Source organism: Vombatus ursinus, unplaced genomic scaffold, assembly GCF_900497805.2.
Source record: "Vombatus ursinus unplaced genomic scaffold, bare-nosed wombat genome assembly UNPS02009994.1, whole genome shotgun sequence".
Taxonomy (NCBI): domain Eukaryota; kingdom Metazoa; phylum Chordata; class Mammalia; order Diprotodontia; family Vombatidae; genus Vombatus; species Vombatus ursinus.
The window spans coordinates 6,486,246-6,512,034 of record NW_020949772.1 but is presented as its reverse complement, the minus strand read 5'-3'; the positions used below and the strand labels follow the sequence as shown (position 1 = coordinate 6,512,034).

Sequence of the window (25,789 nt, the reverse complement as noted above, 5' to 3'; positions counted from 1 at the left end):
CTGTCAAACAGCTGGTGTTGCCTTTGGCCTCTGTTTACTTACCTGGAAAACCAAGAGGATGAGAGCCCAGTCTTTGCAGCACCAACAGGAAGGGAAAGGGGAGGGAGAATAAGCATTTATATGTGCCGGGCTTGTGCTAAGTGCTTCACAAACACGATCTCATTTGATCCTCACAACATTGCTGTGTTATTATCCTATTTTACAGCTGAGGAAACTGAGGCAAACCGGGTTTAGGCTCAGGATCACATGGCTAGTTAGTGTCTGAAGCTGGATTTGAACTCAGGTCTTCCTGACTTCAGGCCCAGTGGTCTAGCCATAGCACCACCTGACTTAGCATATGGTCCCATGGGAGCCTGCCAGGCTGAGTGTGGCTGCCAGGAGAAAGGCCCTGGCGCAGGAGAGGGCAAGGCCAATGTGAAGGTTGGAGAAGTCTTAGGAATCCAAGGGTGTTCCAGGAACACCAAAGGGAAGGGGGCAGGGAAAGCTCCATGAAAGTTCCCTGTTTTATTAACAAGCCCAAGTCTCACAGAGGCAGGTGGACCCACACCATCACACACACACCTGGAGCTAGGATGATGGGGAAGCTGCCAGCTGGCAGGAAAGGCAAGCCCGGCAGGGGATGCGGAGCCAACGGTCCAGGGCCCTCTGTTCTCGTCAGCTTCTGAAGCCTTTGGCCCTACAACTGACCTCCTGCCCAGAACTGGGAAGGGGATGGAAAGGCTGTGCAGAGAAGGGGCCAGGGCGCTTCATAATCTTGTTGGCAACGGGAAGGAGAAAGTCCTGCTGTGGCTCAGATGCCCTTGGGATCCCCAGCAGAGAGACAGCCCAGGTGGGACTGCCTCGATTCCAGGGAAACACACGAGGCGGGTACCCCGGGAGGCACCTGTGGAGCCCGGGGGGTTGGGGGGCTGCCAGCCCCACCAGCCTCCCCTCCAATCAGGACCTACAGGGTGGAGCCGAGGCAGACGCTGAAGGCAGCTGGCAGCTGGAGGGACAGAGGTAGTACTTTATTGAGAGGAGGGCTCCTCCAAGGGTTTGGAAAAAGCCCAGAACCAGGCTCAGCCTCCCCTGACCCTCCCAGCAACCCTACAGAGACAACAGAACATCACCGTCAAAAGGCCAGCAAACAGCAGAGAGCAGAGGAGGAGGGGAGGCTGCCCGCTGGCAGGGACACGGGTGCCAGCCACCTCGAGGCAGTGCCATGGCCTGCCCTGTGGCCCCTCACTCCCCAGGGTTAAGGTTCATCGTGGTTCACAGTGAGACTGGCTTGGCTTCAGCGGCACGGAAGGGAGAAAGACACTGAGGATTTCCCCCTTGCTCCAGCCTGGCCCGGCCCCGTCGCCCACCTCCTCTGACCCTCCTCTCCTTAACTCACCAGGCAGGGGGCAAGGGCATAAAGGGAGCAGGGCTGGCCCTCCTCCCCGAGGCCTCTGGAATCAAGGAGATGCTTTTCCCTGGGAGGGATTCAGCTAGCTGGGACCCCGAGGTCTCCAATGCCATTCGAGGGCAGGGGGTGGGCAGGGACGGTGGCAGACGCTAACTCTCCATAGCTACCACCGGCCTGTTTCCCAGTGGGGAGGATGAGTCACTCTCAGCTCCCAGGGAGAATAGAGGTTTGGGGAATTTCTCATAGGACTACCCGGAGTCTTTCCTAGCTATTCAACAGAGAAATGATTTTTTTTAAAGAGTAATCAAAAGCTGCATGGGGCTACACTCGGCTGGACCCAAGGATTAAGCCCCAGGAGAGCTCTGCTTCAGAATGGGTCTCTGACTCCCCAGGAGGCGCCTGTGCAGAGGGACCTGCCTCCTCCCCCAGTGACCCCAGGACTCAGGCAGGGATGGGGGCAGGGCCAGACAGAAGAGGGGGGGTGGCACCGCCTGGTCAGGGGGAGCGTGTTCGGGGAGGGAGCACACCTTCGGCTTCTGCTAGGAGCCCAGCCCAGAGGTGCCAGGAGGAGGAGGGGGCTTGTCTTCTGTAGAGGTGGGGAGGGGAGCATGAAGCGGTAATGTGCTCAACTAGTAAACAGGCCTCGCCCTCTAGGGAGTGGTCCTGAGCCTCTGTCTTCAGGCCCCAGCAGGCTCTGGCTTGGGCTGCCCTGGGCCTCCCTTGGGGCTTCTGCCAGCTCAGGCATTGCAGCCCTGCTCCCATCCTGGGGTGGGATGGAGGGTAGAGGGAAGAGGGCTTCATGCCTTGTGCACCTCGCCGTGCCCGTCGGGGGGCTCCTGGTGGCTGGAGGGGAAGCGCTGCTTCTCCTGCCGGCTACCCCCACCCCCTCCACCGTCGTCATCTGTGCCCGTTTCCAGTCCCAGCATCTGCCGCTGAACCAGCTTGGCATAGAGGCCACCCTGGGTCAGCAGCTGCTTGTGGGTCCCCTGTTGCACCACACGCCCCTTGTCCAACACAATGATGCTGTGCGCCTTCTCCACGGTGCTTAGGCGGTGGGCAATGATCAGGACTGTGTGCTTCTGAAGGTTGCCGTGGATTGCCTGCTGGATCTGGAGGACAGAGAAGGGGATGGTGGGATGGGGCAGGACAGGAGGAAGGCGAGGAAGCAGGATGGTGGGCACAGAGGGCACAGAGCTGCGATCCTGGCCCTGAGTTCACAAGCCACAAGACTGGGTTCCCTTCCGTGGGTCTCATCTCGTGGAGCCCAGAATCCCAGAATCTGAGAACGGGAAAGAATCTCGGTGGCCCATGAACCCAACCCATGTCCAAAGGGCTCCCCTTGCTGGGATGTCCCCAACAAATGCTCGCCGGCCTCTGTCAGGAGGAGCCCATCAGCCCCGGAGGCAGCTCAGATCCCTCCTGGACAGCTCTGACCTCTAGAAAGTTCTTCCTGCCTCAGTTTGACTCTCTGCAGCCTTCCAGCACTGTTCCTGGTTGTGTCCCTTAGGGCCAAGCAGCACAAGGCACCTCCCTGCTTGTGACAGCCTTTCCAGTGTGTCTCTCCCCAGTGTCCCTAATCGTGCTCAGATCCTTTAACCGATCCTCCTAGGTCACGGACCTAAGGTGCTTCACCCTCCTGGCTGTCCTCCTCTGGACACTCTCCATCTTATCAGTCTCTTTATTAAATGGTGAGGCCCAGAACAGAACACTCCAGCTGAGGTCTGCCAAGGGCAGAGGACAGTGGGACTAACCCCCTGCCTATTCCTAGAGGCTGTGCTACTCCTCATGCAACCCAAGTACAGACTCGCTTTTGGCCAACACATCATACTACTGGTTCATCTTGAGGCTGTGGTCCACTTAGACCCCAAGATCTTCTTCAGAACTTTGGCACATCATTTCTCCCTCGTCCTATGCTCATGAAGTTGATATTTTTTGGACCCAAGTACAAGACTTGACATTTGTCGCTACTGAATTTCATCTCATTGTATTCGGTCCAATAATCTAGCCTGTTGGTATCTTTTTGGGTTTTAACTATCATCCACTGTATTAGCTATCCTCCAGGCCCGCTAAACGCTCTGTATTTAGAGCTGGAAGGGACTTTAGAGATCCAGTCCAACCTCTTCATTGTACAGAAGGGGAAACTGAGTTTCAGAGAAGCTGAGTAACGTAGGAGCATAGATCATGGATCTAAAGCTGGAATAATCCTCAGAAATCATTTAATCCAGTCATTGAACTCCTGAGGAAACTGAGGCTCTAAGAGTTGAATGATTTGTTGAAGGTCACAGAGCCAGCTGAGTGTCAGAGGTGGGACTGTCACGGTGTCTTCCAGATGCCAAGTTCAGTACCTATCTAGCACACCGGGCTGCCTCTCTTAATCCCTAACCCCCCATTTCACAGGTGGGGAAACTGAGGCTCACAGAGGTGAGGAGACTTGTTCAAAGTCTCAGAGCAAGTCAAAGGCCATCTTCTTCCAACCCCTCTAATTGCTAGGTGTCACCAAGCACTTTACACAGAAGTCCAGTGGACTGTCTAAGGCAGGAGGGGCCTGCCCCAGACCGGCCTTCCTCTTGCTGACCGCCCATCCCCACCACCTGCTCCCACCTACCATGTATTCGCTTTCTGCATCCAGGGCACTGGTGGCTTCGTCCAGGATGAGGACAGGCGGGTTCCGGACCAGGGCTCTGGCCATGGCGACTCGCTGCTTCTGACCACCGGACAGCTGGGCTCCCTTTTCTCCAGTCTCTGTGGCAGGCAATAAAGTTGGCTCAAGATGCAGGGAACAGTTCAGGGCTTTCTGCAAGGGGCTGGAGCAAATAGTGAAATCCTGATAGGGCTGTGGGGTGGCCCCTGCCCTCTCTGTGACTCTCCCCACCCACCACCATTGGCAGCAGCCTCCGCAAGTCCCTTCCAGAGAAGAAAGCGGCAAGTTAAAGCTTGTCCACTTTGCAGTGGTAGCTCCTTATGGTCCCCCCCCCCCCCCGCCCTCCTCTTGTGTGTTCTCGAGAGGTTGGTGATCCATCTGATTGGGGAAGGGCTGAGCACTTGTGGTCCATCACTACGTTACTGCTCCACATGAAGAATTCAGAGGAGCGTGGGAAGACTTAGATGAACGGATGGAGAGTGAAGAAAGCAGAACCAGAAGCAAAGCAATGACTACAAAAATGTACATGGAAAGAGCAACACAAAATGGAATTCTGCCTAATTAAATGACCGAGCTTGGCCCCAAAGAAGAGATGAGAAGATTCACCTCCAAACTGGGAAGACTTCTATGAACAGATACAGAGTGAAGTGAGCAGAACCAAGAGGACAATGTATACAGCAACAACATTCCCAAGAAAAACAACTCTGAAAGTCTGAAGGGCTCTGATCAGTGCAGTGACCAACCATGATTAAAAAGATGGAGGACGAAGCAGGAGAACCCACCTCCCCACAGAGAAGTGATGGACTCAGGCTGGAGAATGAAACAAATTCTGGGATATGTCCAATATGGGAATTTGTTTTACTTGACTATGAACATATGTCATGAGGGCTTTTTTCCTTTTTTTTTCCCCAATGAGGGAAAGCGAGAATATGGAGAAGGTTAGGATTAGGGAGAGGAGAGGAGAAGGAAGGAGAGGAGAAAGAGGAAGAGGAGAAGGGAGGAAAGAGGAGAAGAGGAAGGAAAAAAGAAAGTGGAAGAAAGAGAGAGAAAATATATGATCACTAACTGCAAAATATTATAAAATTTAAATTTAAAAAATGAACATAAAGACCAACATAAACCGCCCAAAATAAAAAAATCCAGCCGCACCCCTTTGCAGCAGTGGCGGGGGTGGGGGGGAGGCGTAGAACACTCCATACGCTGTCAGATTCAGCTGATGGGTAGAGTAATTTTGCAGAACTGCTTTCCCTCCCTTTCTTTCTTAATTTTTGTTACAAGTGATGACTGGCTGGGTAAGGGAAGGGAAGGCTATGTTCAGAAATGGAGGTAGCATGAAAAAAGCCATAAATAGAAAAGCCAAGAAAAGAATTTGGCAAGAATAACAACAACTGACATCTCTATGGTGCTTCTGGACATCATTTTGTTGGATCTTTGTGACAGTCCTATGAGGCAAGTGCTACAGGTATCATATACCAATTTACAGATGAAGAAACTGAGGCTCAAAAAAGTTAATTCAATTCAGTAAACACTTATTAAGTGTCTACTGTGTGCCAGGCCCTGTGCTACGTGCTGGGGATACACAAAGAGGCCAAAGACTGTCCCTGCCCTCAAGGAGCTTACGATCTGATGGATTAAGTCAAAAGACTTGCTCCTAGTCACACAGCTGGTGAGTGTCCAAGGCAGAATGTGAATGTACCCCATACTCTGAGAAATTCTACCGGGGAATCTCCAGTATCAGGAGGAAATATTCTTTAGGCATGAAGGCATTCTTGGCATACTTTGTGTATGTGCGTGTGCGTGTGCGTGTGTGCGTGTGGCCTTCCCACCCCTCAGGGACCATACCTGTGTTATAGCCATCCTGCAGCTCCATAATGAAATCATGAGCATTAGCCTTCTGGGCTGCGTCAACCACCATCGTGAAGGGCACCGTGGGCAGCCCATAGGAGATGTTGTCCGTGATGGAGCGAGCAAACAGAACAGGCTCCTGACTCACCAGGGAGATCTGCATTGGGGGGGGGGCAAGGGGGGGGGGCAGGAGAGGGCAAAGAGATGAAGGCGACAGACAGCTGAGTTGGAATCCCTCCACCCTATTCCACATGACCAAAAACCGACTCTGGGGAGCATGGAAAACTTATAAGCTATAAGTCAACTCAAGCTGTCCCTAGTCTAATGGTTATGCCAATCCATTAATTAATTAATAAGCATTTATTAGGCACCTACCATGTATGAGCAGCCAGAAATACAGCTCAATCAACAATTTAAGCCCTACTATGTGTTAGGCACTATACTAAGTACTGAGGCTACAATGCCATAAACAAAATGGTCCTTGCCATCAAGAAGCTTGCCTTGGATAACAAGCCCAAGGTCCTAGTGGCCCTGTTGGCCACTGCCCACTCCCATCCACTGCCCAGAGGACCCCAGCCTACCTACCACTCTGTGTAGGTACTTGTGTTCATAGGAGCTGATGGGTTTCCCATCCAGTAGCACCCGACCCTCCTCCACGGGGTAAAAGTTCTCCAGAATATTGACACAGGAGCTCTTCCCACTCCCTGAGGGCCCCACAAGGGCAGTCACCTTCCCCGGGGAGAGAGTGAAGGACACATTCTGTAGGACACAGAGACACAGTGCTCAGGGCTCTCCTCCTGCCCACTCTTCAAGGCCGAGTCTCTGAGGCCACTTAGCCAACCCTGACAAGCGGTCTTCCTGAGACCTCCAAGGATGAGCCTCTCCCCACCCCGAGGCAGCCCGAGGCACTTTGGGGTAGCTCCCACTCTGCTCCCTGGCACCCAGACTGAACTGGACGCTTCCCAGTCCCTGCCAGTTGCTCCTGGTTCAGCCCTCTGGGGCCACGCAGAACACCATTAACCTCTCCAATGCTTGAAGACAACCCCCCACCTGTGTAGCCCCTTCTCTACGCTCAATGTCCCAGTTCTTTCAACTGTTTCTCATGTGGCAAATGTGAGACCCTTCTCTGATCTGACTGTCCCCTGAATATTCTCCCGCTTGCTGCCCTTCTTAAACCATGGTGGCCAGAACTGAACATGACTCTAGATATGGTCTGACCAGAGCAGAGAACAGTAAGATCACTGCCTTCTTGGGCCTGGACACCACGATCCTCTCAATGCAGCCTGACTACCATAGCACACAATTAACTGACATCGGGTGTGCGGGCCACTAAAACCCTTGGATCTTTTTCAGACAAACTGCTCCCTAACCATGCCTCCCCGTCTTGAACTTCTGACATTGGTTTTTTAAATCCAAGCTGAAGACTTGACCTTGATACTTGGTAAATTTGATTCCACTTGTTTAAGCCCAATGGTGTAGCCTGTCATCCAGTGATAGCTCTTCCCTCTCAGTGCTGGATCACTTTTAGGACCCCCAGTGCTTAGGAAATCTGGCAGCCTTTCTCCCTACTTCCCAACATCCCCCTCTCCCCAGTCTGCTGTTTCTGAGCCCCCAGGCTCTCTAGGGTCTTGAAGGCCCAGGCCTCTTCATCATCAGCCAGAGGGCCCTGCTTCTGCCTGATCGAAGCTGCTCTCTTCTGCCTCTGCTCATCTCCCTCCTAGACAGGGATGGCCAAACCGTACAAAGTGCCAGGGCTGGAAGAGACCTTAGAGATTGTCTGGGCCATCCCTGTCATCTTCTGAAGGAGGAAAAGACCATCCAAACCAAGAAGCATGTATTAAACACCAACTGTGTGTAAGGTGCTGTACTAGCTGCTAGGGATACAAAGATAGAAGGACAGATGATCTTGTCCTGCTGGGGAGAGAAGGGTTACAGCACAAAACAGACGTGCAGGATAATTTGAGGATGTCTAGGAGGGAAAGGAAGGAAGGCCATTGAAGCCCCCAACTTTCTGGGGACCTGCGAATTCAGCCTCTCTCCCCACCCACCATAAGGCCTGCCTGCCTCTCTTGGCCTCCAGCTGGAACATTGATGCCCCTGGGGTCTCCCGCTCACCTGCAGGACTTGGGTGTGAGGACGAGTGTGGTAGGTAAAGGTGACATTCTCAAAGTCCACTCGGCCCTCCAGGTGATCAGGGGCCAAGGTCCCATCATGCACCATGGTTGGCTGCCGGTCAATGAACTCAAACACCTTCTCAGCTGCTCCTACCCCCTGCATCAAGCCACTGTAGACAGAGCCGACCGACTGCAGAGACACAAAGCATCCTCACCATTCCCTCCAAATTACTACCTAGTAACTTCTGGGAGTCTCCTCACCATGGGCCAAGAGAATACAGAGGCTGAGCACAGAGGCTGAGAAGGGAAGGTCTGCCTCCCATCCCCCACCCCCATCCTGGAGAGAGATGGCATGGAGGCAAGGACCTTCCTGAAGAGCCAGGGGCGACCTGCTTCCCAGCAAGAAACTCTGCCCCATCAGCGTCCCCATGAGCTCCATCCCCCTTTCCTCAGGCACATTCGTGGCTATTTTTTAGCTTTGGAGAGCTGGGAGGGACCTTGGCAGCCATTTCCTTTAGCTCCTCCCAGAATTAGAACCCTCACTACCATCTCTCTGACAAGCGGTGCTGAGGCCCTGCGTAAAGGTCTCCAGAGAGGGAAGCCGGCCCTCCCCACGGCGGGACAGCCGTCATCGCTAGGAAGCATTTCCCAACACTGAGCCTACGTCTGCTCTGGGAGCCCAGCAGAATAAGGCTGGTGCCTCCTCCAAATGACCAACCTTTAAACTCTGGAACGGCTCTGGTGTCCCTCCCCCCGCTCCCCAAAGAACGCTGAACATGCCCAGTCCCTTCAGCTGATCTCCTGCTGCAGCCCCCTCCATCCTTGGGTCCTTCTGCTGTCCCACCCTACCCACGGTCATGCCGCAGCCTGCTCTCCTCACCCCATGCTCACCTCCATACAATCTCCCAGAACAAACTCATAGATGATGAAAGAGATGAGGTTCCCACTGGTCATCTGGCCCGAAATGACGAGGTGGCCCCCGTAGTAGAGGATGCTGACCTGCACGACCAGCAGGGTGAGCTAGAGGCCCGGGGACAAAGGGAATTGGGATTTGGGTCAAGAGGTCCTGACTCAGGCTGGCTCTCCTCCATCTCCTTGTGCCCCGCTAGCCTGACAAGGGACAGAGATGGGGGAGGGGGTGTATCAAGGGACCCAGCAAAGAAAAACTCAGATTTGGGCAGGAATCCCCCTCCTGTGCTCCCACTGGATCCTGGGACCACCCTCCCCAACTGGAAGGGTCCTCAGAGGCTGTCTGGTCCAACTGCAGCCCCCTTATTTTACAGATGAGGAAAGTGAGTCCCAGAGAGGCAGAGTGGTTTACAGGATCCTAGATTTAGAGGCCATTGGCCCAGGGAGTTCAAGTGAGTTTGCTCAGGGACCCAAAGGCAGAGAGCCAAAGGGGTCCTCTGACTACAGCCAGTGCTTTTTCTCCTGTATGACACTGTACCGGCTCTCTAGTGAGGTACCGACATTAAAGGAGATTGCCTTCCTGCACTTTGGAGAAAGGGAAAGAAGGAGGGCAAGAAACTAATGCCCCTTACACAAACAAACACATTATCTGTGACATAGGGGAGGAATCCACCCCCGTAATACAGACAAGGAAAACTGAGATCAGAAAAGAACTATTGCGTAGCCACACCTCTCCCATATTGTCCTTGGGACGCTGATTCTTTGAACCCAAGCAAAAGACTTCCCATAAGAATATCATTTCTTACCCACAGCTTGCGGCTATCTTCGTTTTTCAGCATTTGAGTATGTTTTGTATGAGGGAAGCAGCAGAGAGAGAACTGGTTACCCCACATCCAACCTCTGACCCACGCGACCTCTATGACCCTGGGCACGTCTCTGAACCAAGCGTCCCAGAAAACTCTCTAGGAGTGTTTGTTCTTCTGCTTCAAACAGGAAACTTGGGTGGGGCCCGTTCTAGACCTCATCTCACCTGACCAGCAGTGCCCAAGGGGCCTTCTCTTCATAAACAAAGACAAACCTTTTCCAATCTTTCCCCCCACCTCCTGGATCACCGCCTTGTCATGGTGGAGGGGCTTGCGTAGCTCAATGAAACTCTGAACTATGCCATGCAGAGTTACCCAAGATGGACAGGTCACAATGGAGAGCTCTGACAAAAGGCGATCCTCTGGAGAAGGGAATGGCAAACCACCCCAGTATCTTTGTCAAGAAAACCCCACGGACAGTACTAAAATGATGAAAAACATGACACCAGAAGACGAGCCCCTCAGGTCAGAAGGTCTCCAACACACTACTGGGGAAGAGTGGAGGACAGCTTACAAGGAGCTCCAGAAAGATGTGGTCAAACAGGAGGTGGAAAGATAAATATCGACACCTTGGGTGTCAGTGAGCTGAAATGGATGGGAATGGGTGAATTTAATTCAGGGGATCGCTATATCATGTGTACATACTACTGGGGGCAAGAATCCCTTGGAAGAAATGGAGTAGCAGTACTAGGGTAGAATCTCAAAGATGACCAAATAATACCTGTTCCAATCCAAGGCAAATCATTCAGCATCACAGCAATACAAGTCTATGCTCCAGTCACAGATGCCAAAGAGGCCAAAGCTGATCAGTTCTATGAAGACCTACGATATCTTCTAGAAAGAATACTCCAAAAAGATGTCACATTCATCACAGGGGACTGGAATGCTAAAGTAGGAAATTAAAGACAATCAGAACAACAGGCAAGTTTGGCCTTGGAGCACAAAATGAAGCAGGGCAGAGACTAATAGAGTTGTGTCAAGATAACTCGCTGGTCATAGCAAACACTCTTTTCAACAACCCAAAAGGCGATTCTATACATGGACATCACCAGTTGGTCAAAATCAAAATCAGACTGATTCTATACTTTGCAGCCAAAGAGGGAGAAGCTCTATACAGTCAGTTAAAACAACACCCGAGCCGACTGTGGCTCAGATCATGAGCTTTTTATTGCAAAAGTCAGACACACTGAAGACAGTAGGGAAAACCATCAGACAATGTTAGTATGACCTACGACTATGAAGTGGAGGTCATGAGTAGATTTAAGATGAATAGATTTGGTCAATAGTGTGTCTAAAGAACTATGGACAGAGGTTTGCAATATTGTGCAGAGGGCAGCAACAAAAACCATCTCAAAGAAAAAGAAGAGGAATAAAGCAAAATGGTGTCTGATGGGACTTTACAAATAGCTGTGGAAAGAAGGAAAGCGAAAGGTCAAGGGGAAAGGGAAAGACAGACCCAACTGAATGCTGAATTCCAGAGAATAGCAAGGAGAGATAAGAAGGTTTTCTTAAATGAGCAATGCAGAGAAATAGAAGAAAGCAATAGAACGGGAAAGGCAAGAAATCTCTTCAAGAAAATTAGAGATATCAAAGGAATATTTCATGCAAAAATGGATGTGATAAAAGACAGAAATAGTAGGGACTTAACAGAAGCAGAAGAGACTAAGAAAAGGTGGCAAAAATACACAAAAGAACTCTACAAGAAAGATCTGAACATCACCAATAACCACCATGGTAACTGATCTAGAGCCAGACATCCTGGAGAATGAAGTCGAGTGAGCCTTAAGAAGCATTGCTAACAATAAGGCTAGTGGAGGTGATGGAATTCCAGCTGAGGTATTTAAAATCCTAAAAGCTGCTGTTAACACAATAGTAACCACTGGATTGGAAAAGATCAGTTGCATCCCAGTCCTAAAAAAGTGCAGTACCAAGGAATGTTCAAATTTACTGAACAATTGCACTCATTTCTCATGTCAGCAAGGTTATGTTTGATTCTGCAAGCTAGCCTTCAGCAACATGTGAACTGAGAATTACCAGAAGAGCAGACTGGTTTTCAAAGAGGCAGAGGAACCAAAGACCAAATTGCCAACATTCACTGGATTATGGGGAAAGCAAGGGAGTTCCAGAAAACCATCTACTTCTGCTTCACTGACTACAGTATAAAGCCTTTGACTGTGTGGATCACAACAAAATGGGGCAAGTGCTCAAAGAGATGGGAGTACCAGATCGTCTTACTTGTCTCCTGAGGAACCTGTACGTGGGCCAAGAAGCAATAATTAGAACCAAACATGGAGCAACTGATCGGTTTAAGATTGGAAAAGGAGTACAACAAGGCTATATATTACTACCTTCCTTATTTAACTTAAATGCAGAGTATATCAAGTGAAATGCCGACTAAATCAATCAAAAGCTGGAATTGAGGTTGCCAGGAGAAATATCAACAATCTCAGATATGGAGGCAATACCACTCTGATGGCAGAAAGTGAAGAGGAATTAAGAGGCCTCTTTTTTTTGTCTGTTTTTTGGGGGGTTTTTTGCCCTTTTTTGGGGGGGGTAAGGCAGTTGGGGTTAAGTGACTTGCCAAGGGTCACACAGCTAATAAGTGTCATGTATCTGAGGCCAGATTTGAACTCAGGTTCTCCTGACTCCAAGGCTGGAACTCTATCTACTGTACCACCTAGCTGCCCCTTAGGAGGCCTCTTGATGAGGGTGAAAGAGGAGAGAGTAAAAGCTGGCTTAAAGCTTAAGGTAAAAAAACCCCAACAACTAAGGTCTTGGCAACTGGTCCCATTACTTCCTGGCAAATAGAAGCAGAAGAAATGGAAGCAGTGTTTAATATTCTTGGGCTCAAAGATCTCCGAAGATGGCGACTGAAACCATGAAATTAAAAGATTCTTGCTCTTTGGAAGGAAAACTATGGCAGATCTAGACAGCACACTAAAAAGCAGAGACACAACCTTGCTGACAAATATCTAGTCAAAGGTATGGTTTTTCCAGCAGCAATGTTAAGGCTGTGAGAGTAGGACTATAAGGAAAGCTGAGCATCACAGAATCAATGATTTCACATTGTGGTGCTGGAGAAAATTTTTGAGAGTCCCTTGTTCAGCAGGGAGATCAAATCAGTCAATACTTAAATTAATTCAGATTAATCCAGATTCACTGCAAGGTTAACTACAAAAGCTGAAGCTTAAATAAGGCAGTTAGGTGGTGCAGTGGATACAGCACTAGGCCTAGAGTCTAGAGGACTTGAGTTCAAATCCAGCCTCAGACATTGACTAGCTATGTGACCCTAGGCAAGTCACTTAACCTTGTTTGTCTCAATTTCCTCATTTGTAAAATGAACTGGAGAAGGAAACAGCAAACCACTCCAGCATCTTTGCCAAGAAAACCCATATGGTGTCCTGAAGTCATACACGGCTGAAACAACTGAACAACAACAACAAAGCTTATACTCTGGCCACGCAATGAGACGATGGGACTCATTGGAAAAGACCCTCGTGTTGGGAAAGATTAAAGGCAAAAGGAGAAGGGAATGGCAAAGGATGAGACTGACAAATAGTGTCATAGAAGCAACAAGCATGAGTTGGACAGACTTTGGGAGATAAGGATAGAAGGGCTTGTGGTGCCATGGTCCATGGGGTCAGGAAGACATGACTCAACAAGGACCAATCTTTCCTCCAGTCCCTTACCCTTTCCTGACCCAACTGATCCTCTTTCTCTCTGGCTGAACTTTGGCAGAAAGTTGACTAACTCCATGAGGCCTTCCCATTCCGGGGAAGAAGCTGGCTCGGCCCACGGCATGGGGTCAGGTGGTTCTCATCCAGGTCACAGTGCCCTGGGAGCAAGCTTTCAGAAGCTAGGTCACGTGGGTGTGCGGAGTAGCTCTCTGGAGTTTGCCAGGCTGGCCCCGGGGATCCTGCACGACCACTGCAGAAGACACCCTTGGGTTCCTAGCTCTTTGAAGAAAGCTCGAGTTCAAAGAAAGAGAACTTCAGTCCCCACTCCAGGATTTGAGAGAGAAGGAAAAGTAGAACAAAGTGGGGAGGCTGGGAAAACCAGGTGTTATCAGCTTATTGTCATCTTAGAGGCAATGTGATACAGGGAAATGGCACTGGATTTAGCATCAGAGGATCTGGGTTCAAATTCTGGCTGAAGGGGCTGGACTAGATGGCCTTGAGAATGCAGTCTGTGATTTCATGATCCTATTCCAAGGTACACTGCTCCTTTAAGACCTTTTCATCTGGAGCAGTTAACCGATGAAAGCCTTCAAACTGGATGTAGACAGATATTACTCTGCCTTTTTCTAACACTGAACTCTCCTACACATGCACAAGTGAGGCACCATTCTACATCATTCACAAAGGGATTTACATCTGTATTTTATACCACAGACCTTTTTTTTCTGTTCCAAACTGTCCAATGATGTAAGATATTGCTGCTATTATAGATGGACATTTTGGTACCTTAATGGGTTAGAAAAAGAACGTTGTTTTAATAAAAACTGCTGTTATTTTTGCATAAAGAAACGCAGCTTTCAGACAGGATTTGGACAGTTGATACAGATCTTTCCCTTTACACCCTCCATATGAAAAGGGCCTCAAAGGGCTGGTGCACTTACCACTACCATGAATACAAGGTGTGCTCAGTCTCTCCTGACACTGAGAATGTACTGATGGGGCCTGTCTCTAGGCCTTTCCCGCAAAGAACTAGAAATTCAGTTTCCTGGAACCCCATGAAGTGTGGCTTATGTGTCAGCCTCTTGTTGAATCGGGCCCCTCTAGTCAGTATCTTCCCACCACGGACCCCTCCCTTACTCTTCCTGGGATCTCTGGTCCATACAGGAAACAGAGATTGGAAAATGACAGGGCTAGGGAGGAAGGGAAAAGAGGAAGCACTGGTCCCCAGGGATCTCTAGTACATATGGGAAACAGGACAGAAACTGGTGGGGAGGGATGGGAGAAGGGAAGTTCTGTTTTCCAGGGACCTAACCAGCACAGATGTCTCTGCTAGGCCCTGGAGGTCGAGAAGCTAAGGGTTAGATGGGGGTAGGAGTGTGGGGGACACCTACCCCACTGCCCCACACGTAGTACGTATAGGCCATGGCTTCCTTCCTGTTCAGCTTGTACACCTGCTGTAACTTCCGATCATACACCTCGGCCTCCTCGTCCTCGTTGGCAAAGCTCCTGACCGTCTTCATAGCACTGATGGTCTCCTCGGCTGTATTGCTAGCCCTGGCCAGGGCATTCTGGACCTCTTTGGAAAGCCGCTACATCCAACCCAAGAAGGAAAAGGAGAAGAAATGACAAATGAGCATCATTTCAGAGCTTGTGTCCCCTAGGTCCACTGTGCTCCCATGTTAGGACTGAAGCTTCCCATAGAGAGACCATAGAGAGCCTTTGGGGTTCTCTCCCTCTGTGGATGATACAAGCCAGATGATTTCACTGGTATTGGGGATTCCCATCTGTCAATGCAGATGGACTCCTGCTCTGCAGTGTATAATCTTAGAGAGTTTTCTAGGTTAAGTGACTTGCCTAGGATCATACAGATAGTATGGGTTAGAGGTAGAATCTGGGGGTGGCCTGGGTTTTCCTGACACCAAGACTAGCCAGTTCTCTGTTCGCTATGTCCCTCATACAAAACATATTCAAGGGGCAGTGAGGTGGCGCAGTGGATAGAGCACCAGCTCTGAAGTCAGGAGGACCTGAGTTCAAATCTGACCTCAGACCAAACACTTGACACTAGCTGTGTGACCCTGGGCAAGTCACTTAACCCCGATTGCCTTAAGAAAACAAAAAACCAAAACAAAACAAAACAAAAAACCAAAACAAAACATGAATAATATAAATAGCTGCACCCTGTGGGTAAGAAACTATGGTAAATGGAGGACATGTAAAATCTTCCACTTGGGTTCAAAGACTTAACATCCCAAGGACAAGATGGGAGAGATGTGGTTAGATAACAGACTGGGGAGTTTTGGTGGATTTCAAGCTCCACACCAGGAGCATCATGTTCAGTTCAGCCTAACTATCCACACAGGAAAAATCAACTGGATGAAAAAAATGCTTGTCATCTAGATAGTGCCGCACTGTGGGGTGGATAACCCATAAAGCTGTGCCATTAGCATATAAATGTTGAGCAGACGTTACAAGTAGACTATGATGTGGGCCCAGAAACTGAACAGAGGGAAGAGCACAGGTTGGATTGCATTTGAGGAATTGTGCTACACCTTTTAACAACCCTAGGTTTCTCCCTGAAACTAAATCCCATCTTTTTCACACTTATATTCTTCAAGGGCTGCTATCTATATGTGAATCATGGATTACCACAATCTCTGGGCAATCAAAATTGCAGCTTTTCATAGGATCCTACACCTACAGCTGGAAAGGATCTCTGAGGCCAGATGGTCTCACCCCCCTTGATCCAGGGAGGTCAAGTGACTTGTTCAAGGACACAAAGACAGTGTAGATGAGGAAACTGAGGCACAGAGAAGTGAATTTGCTATTAAAAAGAAATATTTTATCAATTTGTATCAATACAATTGCATTCCTTTGTAATTCTGTGTATTTTACTCTATGTATTTAAAAACTTTATTCTGCGGAGGGATCATAGGCTTCATCAGCATGCCTAAGGGGAGTCCGGGACACAATTAAGGTTAAGAAAGCCTCCTCTTGTGCAGCTCCCTCATTTTCCAGATGAGGAAACAGGTTAAGACCTCACCTGGAGGGCAATGGAGAGATGAGTGATGGGCCAATTACCACAGCTGAATTGTGTGCACAAAGCAACATAAAAGATATTATCCGAGAGACAGGAAAAGGAGGTGGGCCTGTCATGAAGTGAAAGCAAGAGATGGCAGACAGATGGCCTTTGAGATGCGCTGGGACCCACTTAATGTCAAGAAGCCTAGAGGAAGCCCCCCTGCCTGCCAACGTGTCCATCCCAAAAGACGGTTTAATAGAGGCCACGGACAAGAGTCACACAAGAGGAGAAGCAGTGGAGAGGTTACTATCTGCAAGGCTAGAGGGAGGGGATGCCTCCATCCAGGAGATGACTGATACATTCAGTTCAACAAATGATATTAAGGCCTTACTAAGGAGATGCCTTTCTGAACTAGCCAAGGCCCTGATCAGTCAGCTAGAAATGTCTTTCAGCAACAGGTCTTGGCATAGTTTTGGTCCCTGAATAGTAGTCTTGGCCTTGGCAGCCAGGAGACTTGGGAACCTGCTAAGGCAGGGCCCCAGTGGCGGGCAGCTGCCAGGGGAGAAAGAGTGGATCCATGGAGGCGTGGAGATGCCCCATGTCTGACACCAGAGTAGCCTTTCCATTGCCTGAGTTGTTTTGTGCCAGGTGGGACCTTGGGCAGATGCCACGACCCTTCTGCGTTTCATTTTCCTCATCTGCGAAAGAACAAAGGTGCTATTCTAGGCAAAGGGTTTTTAACCTGGTGTGATTTTTAAATATTTTGGTAATAGTATTTCAATATAACTTGTAATCTTGTGTATTTTATTTTATGCATTTAATAAATAATACTAATAGCTAGTATTTATATAGGGCTTTAAGGTTAAGGAATTGCTCTACAAATATTATCTCACAACAACCCTGGAGGTTAAGTGCTATTATTATCTCCATGTTACAGATAAGGAAACTGAGGCAGACAGAGGTGAAGTGACTTGCCCAGGGTCACACAGCTAATAACTCTAAGGCTAGTACTCTGCACCTAGCGGCCAATCTGAAAACATGATTCTAAGAAGGGGTCCATTGGGTTCACTAGTCTCCCGTTCAGGTCCATCTCACACACACACATTGTTAAGAACCCCTGGAATAAGGGATCTCCAAGTTCTTTAAGGACAGGGAATGATGCCTTTCTGTCCCCAGTGCCAAACCCGGAAAGGTCACTCTGGTGAGGGGGAACAAGCGGGGGGAACAGATCTATGATTTCACTGTTTTAGCCAGTTCCCAACGTGGAGATGTCGTTTCCCAGGGCAGAGGGCATGGGGTTACCAAGAAGTGAAGTGACTCGTTTAGGAGAAGGGAGCCAACACACGTCAAAGGCAGCGCTTGAGCCCAGGTCTTCCCGAGTCCCAAGCTGGCACACTGAACACTATACCTGGCACACAGCAGGCAGCTAATTGTCGACTGACTGCTTGATCCTAAGATCCTCCTCCTGTGAGCCACCAATCCCCCGTGTCGATGCCGGCTCATGGGGATAAAGTGAGCTGGGGGCAAAAGGGAAGGGACGAGAGCACGAGGCGCTCAAACGCCTCCAAGTCCTCTGTTGTAGCGACGTGGCGCTCCAGCGCCCTGGGAAGCTTGAGAGACGGTGGGTTGTGACAAGACCTGATGAGGTGCCCGAGGTGCTCATCCTCATAGCAACCCTGGGAGGGAGCTGCTATGGCTAGCCCCATTTTTCAGAGGAGGAAACAGAGGCTGAGAAAAGCTAACGGTTTTGCCCAACGTCACCCAGCTAATAAATGTCTAAGGCAGGATTCAAACCCAGGTCTTCCTGACCCCCAAGTCCAGTTCTATCCACTATGCCACTTTGTGGTGGTGTTCAATCATTTTTCAGTCGTGTCCAACTCTTCATGACCCCATTCGGGGTTTTCTTGGCAAAGATACTGGAGTGGTTTGCCACTTGCTTCTCTAGCTCATTTTACAGATGAGGAAACTGAAGGAACACAAGGTAAAGTGACTTGCCCAGGGTCACACAGCTAGTAAGTGTCTGAGGCTGGATTTGAACTTAGGTCCTCCAGACTCCAGGTCCAGCACTCTACTATGCCACCTAGGTGCCCTATTTAAACTTCAGCTTAGTATTAAAGTATTTAGTATGTGCCACCTAGGTGCTGACTACTTTGCCCCTTAGCTACCCCTTAATGGAAAGCACAGGGGAAAATCCTGAATTTAGACTCTGCAAAGACCTAGGTTTGGCCTGTCTGCCTCTGCCAATCACTAGATGTGTGACCCTGAGTAAGTCACTTCACTCTATGGGCTTGTTTCTTCCTCTGTAAAATGGGGGGAATAAAACCTATAGGATCTAACATATATGGCTGTTGTGAGGGAGGAAGAGAAGGGAGAAGAGAGGAGGGAGAAGGGAGAAAGAAAAGGAGAAGGTAGCAGAGAAAGAGGAAGAGTGCCACCAACAAAAATAATGCTGCCTCACATTGATATCACAATTGAAGGTCTGAAAAGTACTTTCCATGTATTATTTCACTTAAGCCCCATAATAAACCTTTGAGGGAGGAACTATGGTTATTACATTTTATTACATTTTATAGATGAGGAAACAGATTCAAGAAAGGTCAAGTGATTTACCCAGTGATAGAAAATGCTTTGCAGACCTTAAGGTGCTGGATAAGCCCAACTGTTATGAGGGAATCAGAGCCCTGAGGTAACCCCCATGGGACAGGTGTCACACCTACATCACCCTAAATCAGGCAGAATGCTCATGGCACTGGATGACCAAACAAAGAGCAACGGATAGAGCTCTAGGAGGATGTGAGTCACCTGCATTACCCAATGGTAGGTGGAGGAAGTGTGCCTGCTGGAGGTGGCTGTCATTAAATTGTGCTGGCATGGAATGTTATGAAGTGGTGAAAGAATCATTAGACCTAGAAAGATCCTCCTCCTAACAGCACACACCCAGACCGGAAGGCCGGGTTTGGGTGCAGGGCCCTGGACACTCCAATATCCTTGTTCTAGTCACATAGACCTCCCACCCTGTCCTCTTTTTTCCCTCTCCACCCCACCCGGGGGGGGCCCCCATCTAGGGCCCCCCTCTTCTTTACCAACTTTGAAGTGAAGATACAGACCATTGGCCATGTCCTACACCTCCACCACAGGGCCAATAACTTAATTAAGTCCAAGGCTTAGTCCTCTGCAGCTTCTCTGGTCTCCCTGTCTCTCTCTCTCTCCTCTCTCTTTCTTCTCTGTCTTGTCTCTCTCTGTCTCTGTGTCTCTCCTCCCCACCCCACCGCACCTGTCTCTCCACCTCCAGCTCTCCTTTCTCTCCTGAGCTCAGAGCCTATGGCACCATTTGTCTCCTGGACATTTCCCACTAGAGGTCTCAGAGGCCCACGCCCCAAATACCTCCTTCACTTTCTTGGTTCTGTCCAGGGCACCCACACCTTTCCAGTCACCCAGGTTCAAAATCTCAGAGTCACCCTCTGCCTCCGTCTGCCTCCCCCTGCCTCCATGGTCAGTCAGCAGCCAAGCCTCAGCCATTCTATCCTCTACCACCCCTGGGCACCAGCTCCCTTCTCTCGTCTAACGCGACCCTCATCACTGATTCCTTGGACCTACTGAATTAGCCTTCTCATTGACCCCTGCCTCAGGTCACTCCTCTCCCCAACAAGCCATTCACACCACTGCCAAAATCACGTTGTTCTACAGCAAAATTGAGGGGAAGGGGATAAGAGAAGCGGGGGAGAGATAGAAGGGAGGGCAGATTAGGGGTATTCAGAATGCATGCCATTTTGGGGTGGGGGTGGGATGAGATGGGGAGAAAATTTGGAACTCAAAATCTTGTGGAAGTGAATGTTGAAAACTAAAAATAAATAAATAAATTTAAAAAAAAAACCCAAAAAACCCCAAAATCACATTGTTGAAGCACAGCTCTGACTGTCCCTCTCCTGCTCAAGTACCTCACCTCCCTGTGGCTCCCCAGTGCCTCTAGGATCAGATTCACAATCCTCTGTTTCACCTGGAGCCCTTCACAGTCTGGCTCCAGGCTCTTCTTCCAGCCTTATGGCCCCTTTTACCTCCCAGGCCTACTGACTTCCCAGCTGCTCATCTCCTGCATCTCTGCCCTAGCAGGCGCTATCCCCAGGCCTTACCATTCAGCCGCAGCCACAGTGTGTCCCCTAGAGGAGGCCTTTACTGACCACCCCTTCCCCTCCAAAGCACACTGTATGTACTTTATAAATATTCTATACTCACACTGTGAGCACACTGTGCTGTTACAATTGGTAGACTGTTAGCACCTTGAGCTTAGCACAGTGCCTGGCACTTAGTAGGTGTTCAATAAATGCTTTTTGACTGATTGCTGGATGGGTCTAGGGAACTGCAAAATGTGATTAGGTGCAAAGAGTGTTGATTTGAAGTCTGAGGACCTGGGTCCTGCTAGTCACTCTGTGTGTGTGTGTGTGTGTGTGTGTGTGTGTGTGTGTGTGTGTGTGTTAGAGACAGAGAGAGACAGACAGACAGACACCTTGGGCAAGTCACTTCCCTTCGTGTGACCTTGGTTTCCTCATCTGTAAAATAAGGGAGTTGGGCTCAATGACCTCGGAGGTCTCTCCCAGCACTACAGCCATGACCCTAAAAGCTGGTCTGGGATCTGCTGAGTTTGGCTAGTTGGGGCAGAGATTGTAAGGGGATGGGGAAACCAGAGAGGTGAGGAAGAGAGGCCCCAGGGGCTGCCAGGTGAGCCCCACCCAAAGGCTCAGCCGACCACAGGAAAAGGGACCCATGTGACCCAGGGGCTGGGCAGGGACCTCCAGGGCGGGACTGGGAAAACACAGCAGGATCTGTTTTTCGGGGACTGATTCATTTCAGGAAAAGAGGGGTGGGGAGGAATGGGAGGGAGGCCATGGCTGACCAGCCGGGCACACAACCACTGCGCTCTCTTCTCTGTCCTGGCTTTTACAAGAGGCAGTAACTGGGAAGGATGGGGAAGAAAAGCCCCGGGCTCACCTTGAGGCACAGGCCAGGGAGTTCCAAGTGGGCTGCCCAGCCATCACTGAGGCCCCCCTTAGTCTCCAATCAATCAATCAACAAGCATTTTTTAATGCCACTGGTGATACAGAGACAAAGAAGTAAATAATCCCTAACTGGCAGAGTTCCCATTCTAATGGGAATTTTCAGGGACCTCTTTAAGCAGATGTTGTATGCAAGGTGGCCTGGTGAAGGAGACAGGAGGCCTGGGTTGAAGTCTTGCCAAAGGCACATCCTGCTGTATGAGCACACGTTGCTGTATGCAGATGAACTCATAGGTTTGAACCACACACCCCGAAATCCCAAACAGAAATAGAAATATGGATAGAGAGACAGGAGCAAGTATAGGTGACAGCCAAACACAAACCTCGGCCAACACAGGCACCTCCAGCCCATGACCCTCCTACTGCCCCGCCAGACACCCTGGAAGAGGAGCAGGAGTAGCTGTAACCACCGGCCAAGGCTGAACCCAGACCCAGGCCTCATGTTCTCTGTTTTTTGGGTTTTTTTTGTTTTTTAAGGCAATTGGGGTTAAGTGACTTGCCCAAGGTCACACAGCTAGTAAACGTCAAGTGTTTGGTCTGAGGTGGGATTTGAACTCAGGTCCTCCTGACTTCAGGGCCGCCTAGCTGCCCCGGCCTCATGTTCTCTGCAGCAAGCTTCCAAGATGCTGAGGCCTCTCCCCTCTGCCCCTATTGCTCTTCTCGTATCTCTCTCCACCCCTGCAGTAACAGATGATTGGCTCAATAGATACAAACCATCGCTAACTCCCACCTCAGCCCACTTCAGCAAGCCCTCTGCAACTGCTGGTCCATAGTGAACAAACACCTCTCCATCCTTCCCTTTACTGGCCCTAAGACCCGGCTCTACACACCTCCAGCCCCGGGCCGGCAGAGACAGTCTACACTCTGCTTCCCATGGTCGCTGCCAGACTCCTTCGCCTCAATCTTTGGCAGCCTTTCCTCGTCCGAAGGCCATTCACCACACTACCCCGTGCAATCCCCATCCGGGGCTCCCCCCACCCCACGCCACCCTTCCACCAGGGGGCTTCAACATTCATGCTGTCACTCCATATCTTCAGCCTCCTTCAATCTCAGGGCCTTCACACAGGGGTGGTCACACGCATGCACACATCTCACCGCTACCCACCCATGTCCCACCTCCCTCATTACAAACTGACCATGACCTCCACTTCTGCCGGGGCCTCCCCTCCTACACCTGTTCTTGGCACTGCCCCCACTCACTGCTTTCTCAGGCTCCTCACCCTGCCCCTCCCCCTCCCATCTCAGTCTGGCACTGACCCTGCTCACAGGTCCTTCACTGGCCCCTGGGTGCTGCGCATCCCTCCACAAACTTCAGCCTCAATTATTTCCACCCTCCTCCTCCTCTCTTCTCCCTCATGGTTACCCGCTGAAGGCACAGGAGAAATTCTTACAGCTGGGCCCCCCTTGCTGTAGATCCTTCCTTTTATTCCTCCTGGATTGATTCCCCATCTCCCCCCCCCCAGGATCAATTCCAAACCGTCTCTGCCTTCCTCAAGCACCCTCTCTCCCTCCCTCCCACTCTCTCTGTCTCTTTTCTCTCTCTCTCTCTCTCTCTCTCTCCCTCCCTCTCTCTTTCTCTCAGTGGAGAACCCTGCTTTACTTTCACCAAGAAAATTGAGGCCCTTCTATGTGAGCTCCCTGCTCTCCCAGATTCTCTTCCTGATTCATTTCACCGCCTCAAGTCTCTCCCCACTCCAGGCTAGCTACATACCCAGCTGTCAGAGTGATTTTCCTTAACCACAGATGTGATTGTGTGATTCTCCTACTCAGTCAATGCCAGTGGTTCTTGTATAAGAAAAAAGCTCGTCTGGTTAGCTGTGCAATGCCCTGACATTGGCCTCCATCTATCTTTGCAGCCTCATTGTCCATTCCTCCTCATCCCATACTCTGTGATCCAGCCAAACTGACCTCTTCCTGCTCCTCACACATGACACGCCCTCTCCCATCTCCAAGCCTTTGCACTGGCCATGCCGCATGCTTGAAGTGCACTCCCTCCTTACTGACGCTTCATACAATTCCTGACTCTTGGACCACCTTCTATATTCAGCTTTCCTGATACCCACCAGCTGCTCCGTGTTGAACTACTTTGTACATATTCACTTATACATATTCATACAGAACATATGTCCTGGTTGTCTCCCCCACTGCAATGTAAGCACCTGGAGAGTAGGGGGTGTTTCAGTAGGCCCTTAACAGAAACACACACATGCTGCCCCACCCCCACCCCCACATACACATGTACCACAAAGCCAAAATGAAACACAGTTCTTGTCCCTAAGGGATATGTTCGCCGCACAGACACCAGACTGGACCTCCAACTTTCTGGAGGACCCAGGTTCTAGGAGGCCTGTAGCTAGCTCCCCTAGGGACCCGAGGAGCATGGGAGGATCCTAGCATCTGGGGCCCCCAGCACAGCCCCAGGCCCCGGGGGGAACTCTGGGAGAGTGGGTCAGGGCCAGATCTTGAGGACTTGGGAATAATAGGGCAGGAGCCCAGCACCTGGAGAGAGCAAGGCCAGGGCCAGGGCCTGGTTCTGGGGAAGAGCAGGGCAGGGGCCTACCTTGTAGTACTTGCCGTAGATATCTGACACCATCATGATGATGGGGAAGCCCATGAAGGTAACCAGGGAGAGCTGCCAAGAGAGGCTGAACATGAAGACAACGACGCCGGTGACCTTGACTATATTTCGGAGAAAGATGTTGACGTTCTGGGAGACGAGGTCACTGACCATGGTGGTGTCCGAGGTTAGGCGGGAGATGAGGTCCCCTGGAACACAGGCAGCTCAGCTCTGCACGGTGGCCAAGTGAGAGGGACAGTGGGAGAGGGAAGGGAGGGGACACTAAGGGGCTTCCTCAGCCAGACTTGGTCTCACCCACCCACAATCTACGGGTCCGGGGAGGCCCTGGATGGTGATGCCCTACCCCATGCCACAGCAGGCTTCCCCACGCCCTTACGAGACAATAAAAGCATTTGCTAAGCACCTACTATGTGCCAGGTGCTGTGATGGCTGCTGGAGATGCCAGGACAAGAATAAAATCATCCCTGCCCTCAAGGGGCTTCCGGCCTACTACAGAAGCTGATCTTTATGAGCTGGAGCACCCACGTGCCCAGGGGGCCAATGGGAGACAGACAGCTTGCTCTATGGAAGCATCATCTTCCTCAGGCTGCCTGCTGCCCTCTAATGCTGCCTCCATCCTTCTTGTCTCCTTTGAGAACATCTGCTAAGCATTCCCTCCTTCTCTCCTGTCCCATGCCCCTCCAAGGAGCTGACTGCTGCCACTGGGATGCAGATGCCTTCCCCCAGAGATAGTCAGATACGGTGGTGGGAGAAGGCCAGTGACACTCTGTCACCCCGCCTTGGGAAATGCTCCACTGTCCTCTACGGCAGGGATTCTTAACCTTCTTTGTGCCCTGGACACTTTGGGAAGTTTGGGGAAACTCATGGACTCAGAATCATGTTTTTTTTTTTTTTTAAACGCATAAAATAAAATGCACAGGATTACAAAGGAAAGCAATTATACTGAAATACAGTTCATCAAAATATGTTTAAAAACAAGTTCTTGAACCCCAGGTTAAGAACTCCTAATCAGAGGGACCCCTGGGCTGAGCCCTTGCACCTGACCCACCAGGCACTGTTTCTGACATAGCAAATGCTTCCTGTCCAAGGCTTGGAAGGGGAGGGCAGATGCTGCACTAGCCATCCCTCTCCCAGGGGAAGGAAGGAATACGGCAATGTCCTCTCCTGCCCATTTCTTCTGCCTGCGCTGCCGCCCTCTCAAGGCAAGCAGAGATGCCTTGGGCTTGGAGTTCTCGAGGACAAAGCCTGTTTTACTGGGAGTGGCCCTCCACCCCTTGCCCACAAAGACTGCAAGACACATCCTACCCAATGTGGTCTCTGCACACGCCTCGGGCAGTGTAGGGAGGAGCCCAACATCCTGGCCTGGCCCTGGTCCCCAAGAATGACCACACAGAGGCATGGCCAGAAGCCCAAAGTTACCCTAACTTAGGCCTAAGGTTGTGACCAAAAACCTCAGCACGCAGGCCAGACCTCTAAGGACAGACAGTGGCCAGGACAGAACAGACCCACTGGCTCGGTTTGCTTTCACACATTCCTCATCCGGGGGAACCGAAGAAGATAAGGCTGGGTATAGCCAAGGAAAGGGCCTAGAGACCCGGGGGCAGGGTCCTTTTTTCATCCACTCATCCATCTTCACTCATTCTCTCATTCATTCCTGGTCATTCCTTCATTCCCTCAGTCCTCATTCATTCCTTCAGTCCTCATT

The 25,789-nt window shown here is 50.4% G+C and overlaps 1 protein-coding gene across 3 annotated transcripts in view; it reads right to left on the bottom strand.

Moving 5' to 3' along the window:
* Positions 1–986: 986 nt before the first annotated feature.
* ABCB9 (ATP binding cassette subfamily B member 9) overlaps positions 987–25,789 on the bottom strand; it is a 51,271-nt gene continuing 26,468 nt past the window's right edge. Inside the window, exons 5-12 of one of the 3 annotated variants that reach the window (XM_027853541.1) lie at positions 24,067–24,272; positions 14,828–15,025; positions 8,879–9,007; positions 7,989–8,177; positions 6,459–6,632; positions 5,871–6,030; positions 3,993–4,129; positions 987–2,496 (exon numbers count right to left, since the gene is read on the bottom strand). In XM_027853541.1, the coding sequence (XP_027709342.1) occupies positions 2,185–2,496; positions 3,993–4,129; positions 5,871–6,030; positions 6,459–6,632; positions 7,989–8,177; positions 8,879–9,007; positions 14,828–15,025; positions 24,067–24,272 (1,505 nt within the window). In that variant the 3' untranslated portion in view covers positions 987–2,184. Of the gene's footprint in view, positions 2,497–3,992; positions 4,192–5,870; positions 6,031–6,458; positions 6,633–7,988; positions 8,178–8,878; positions 9,008–14,827; positions 15,026–24,066; positions 24,273–25,789 lie in introns of those variants that run through there. The other 2 variants (XM_027853543.1, XM_027853542.1) reach the window with 2 other exon arrangements.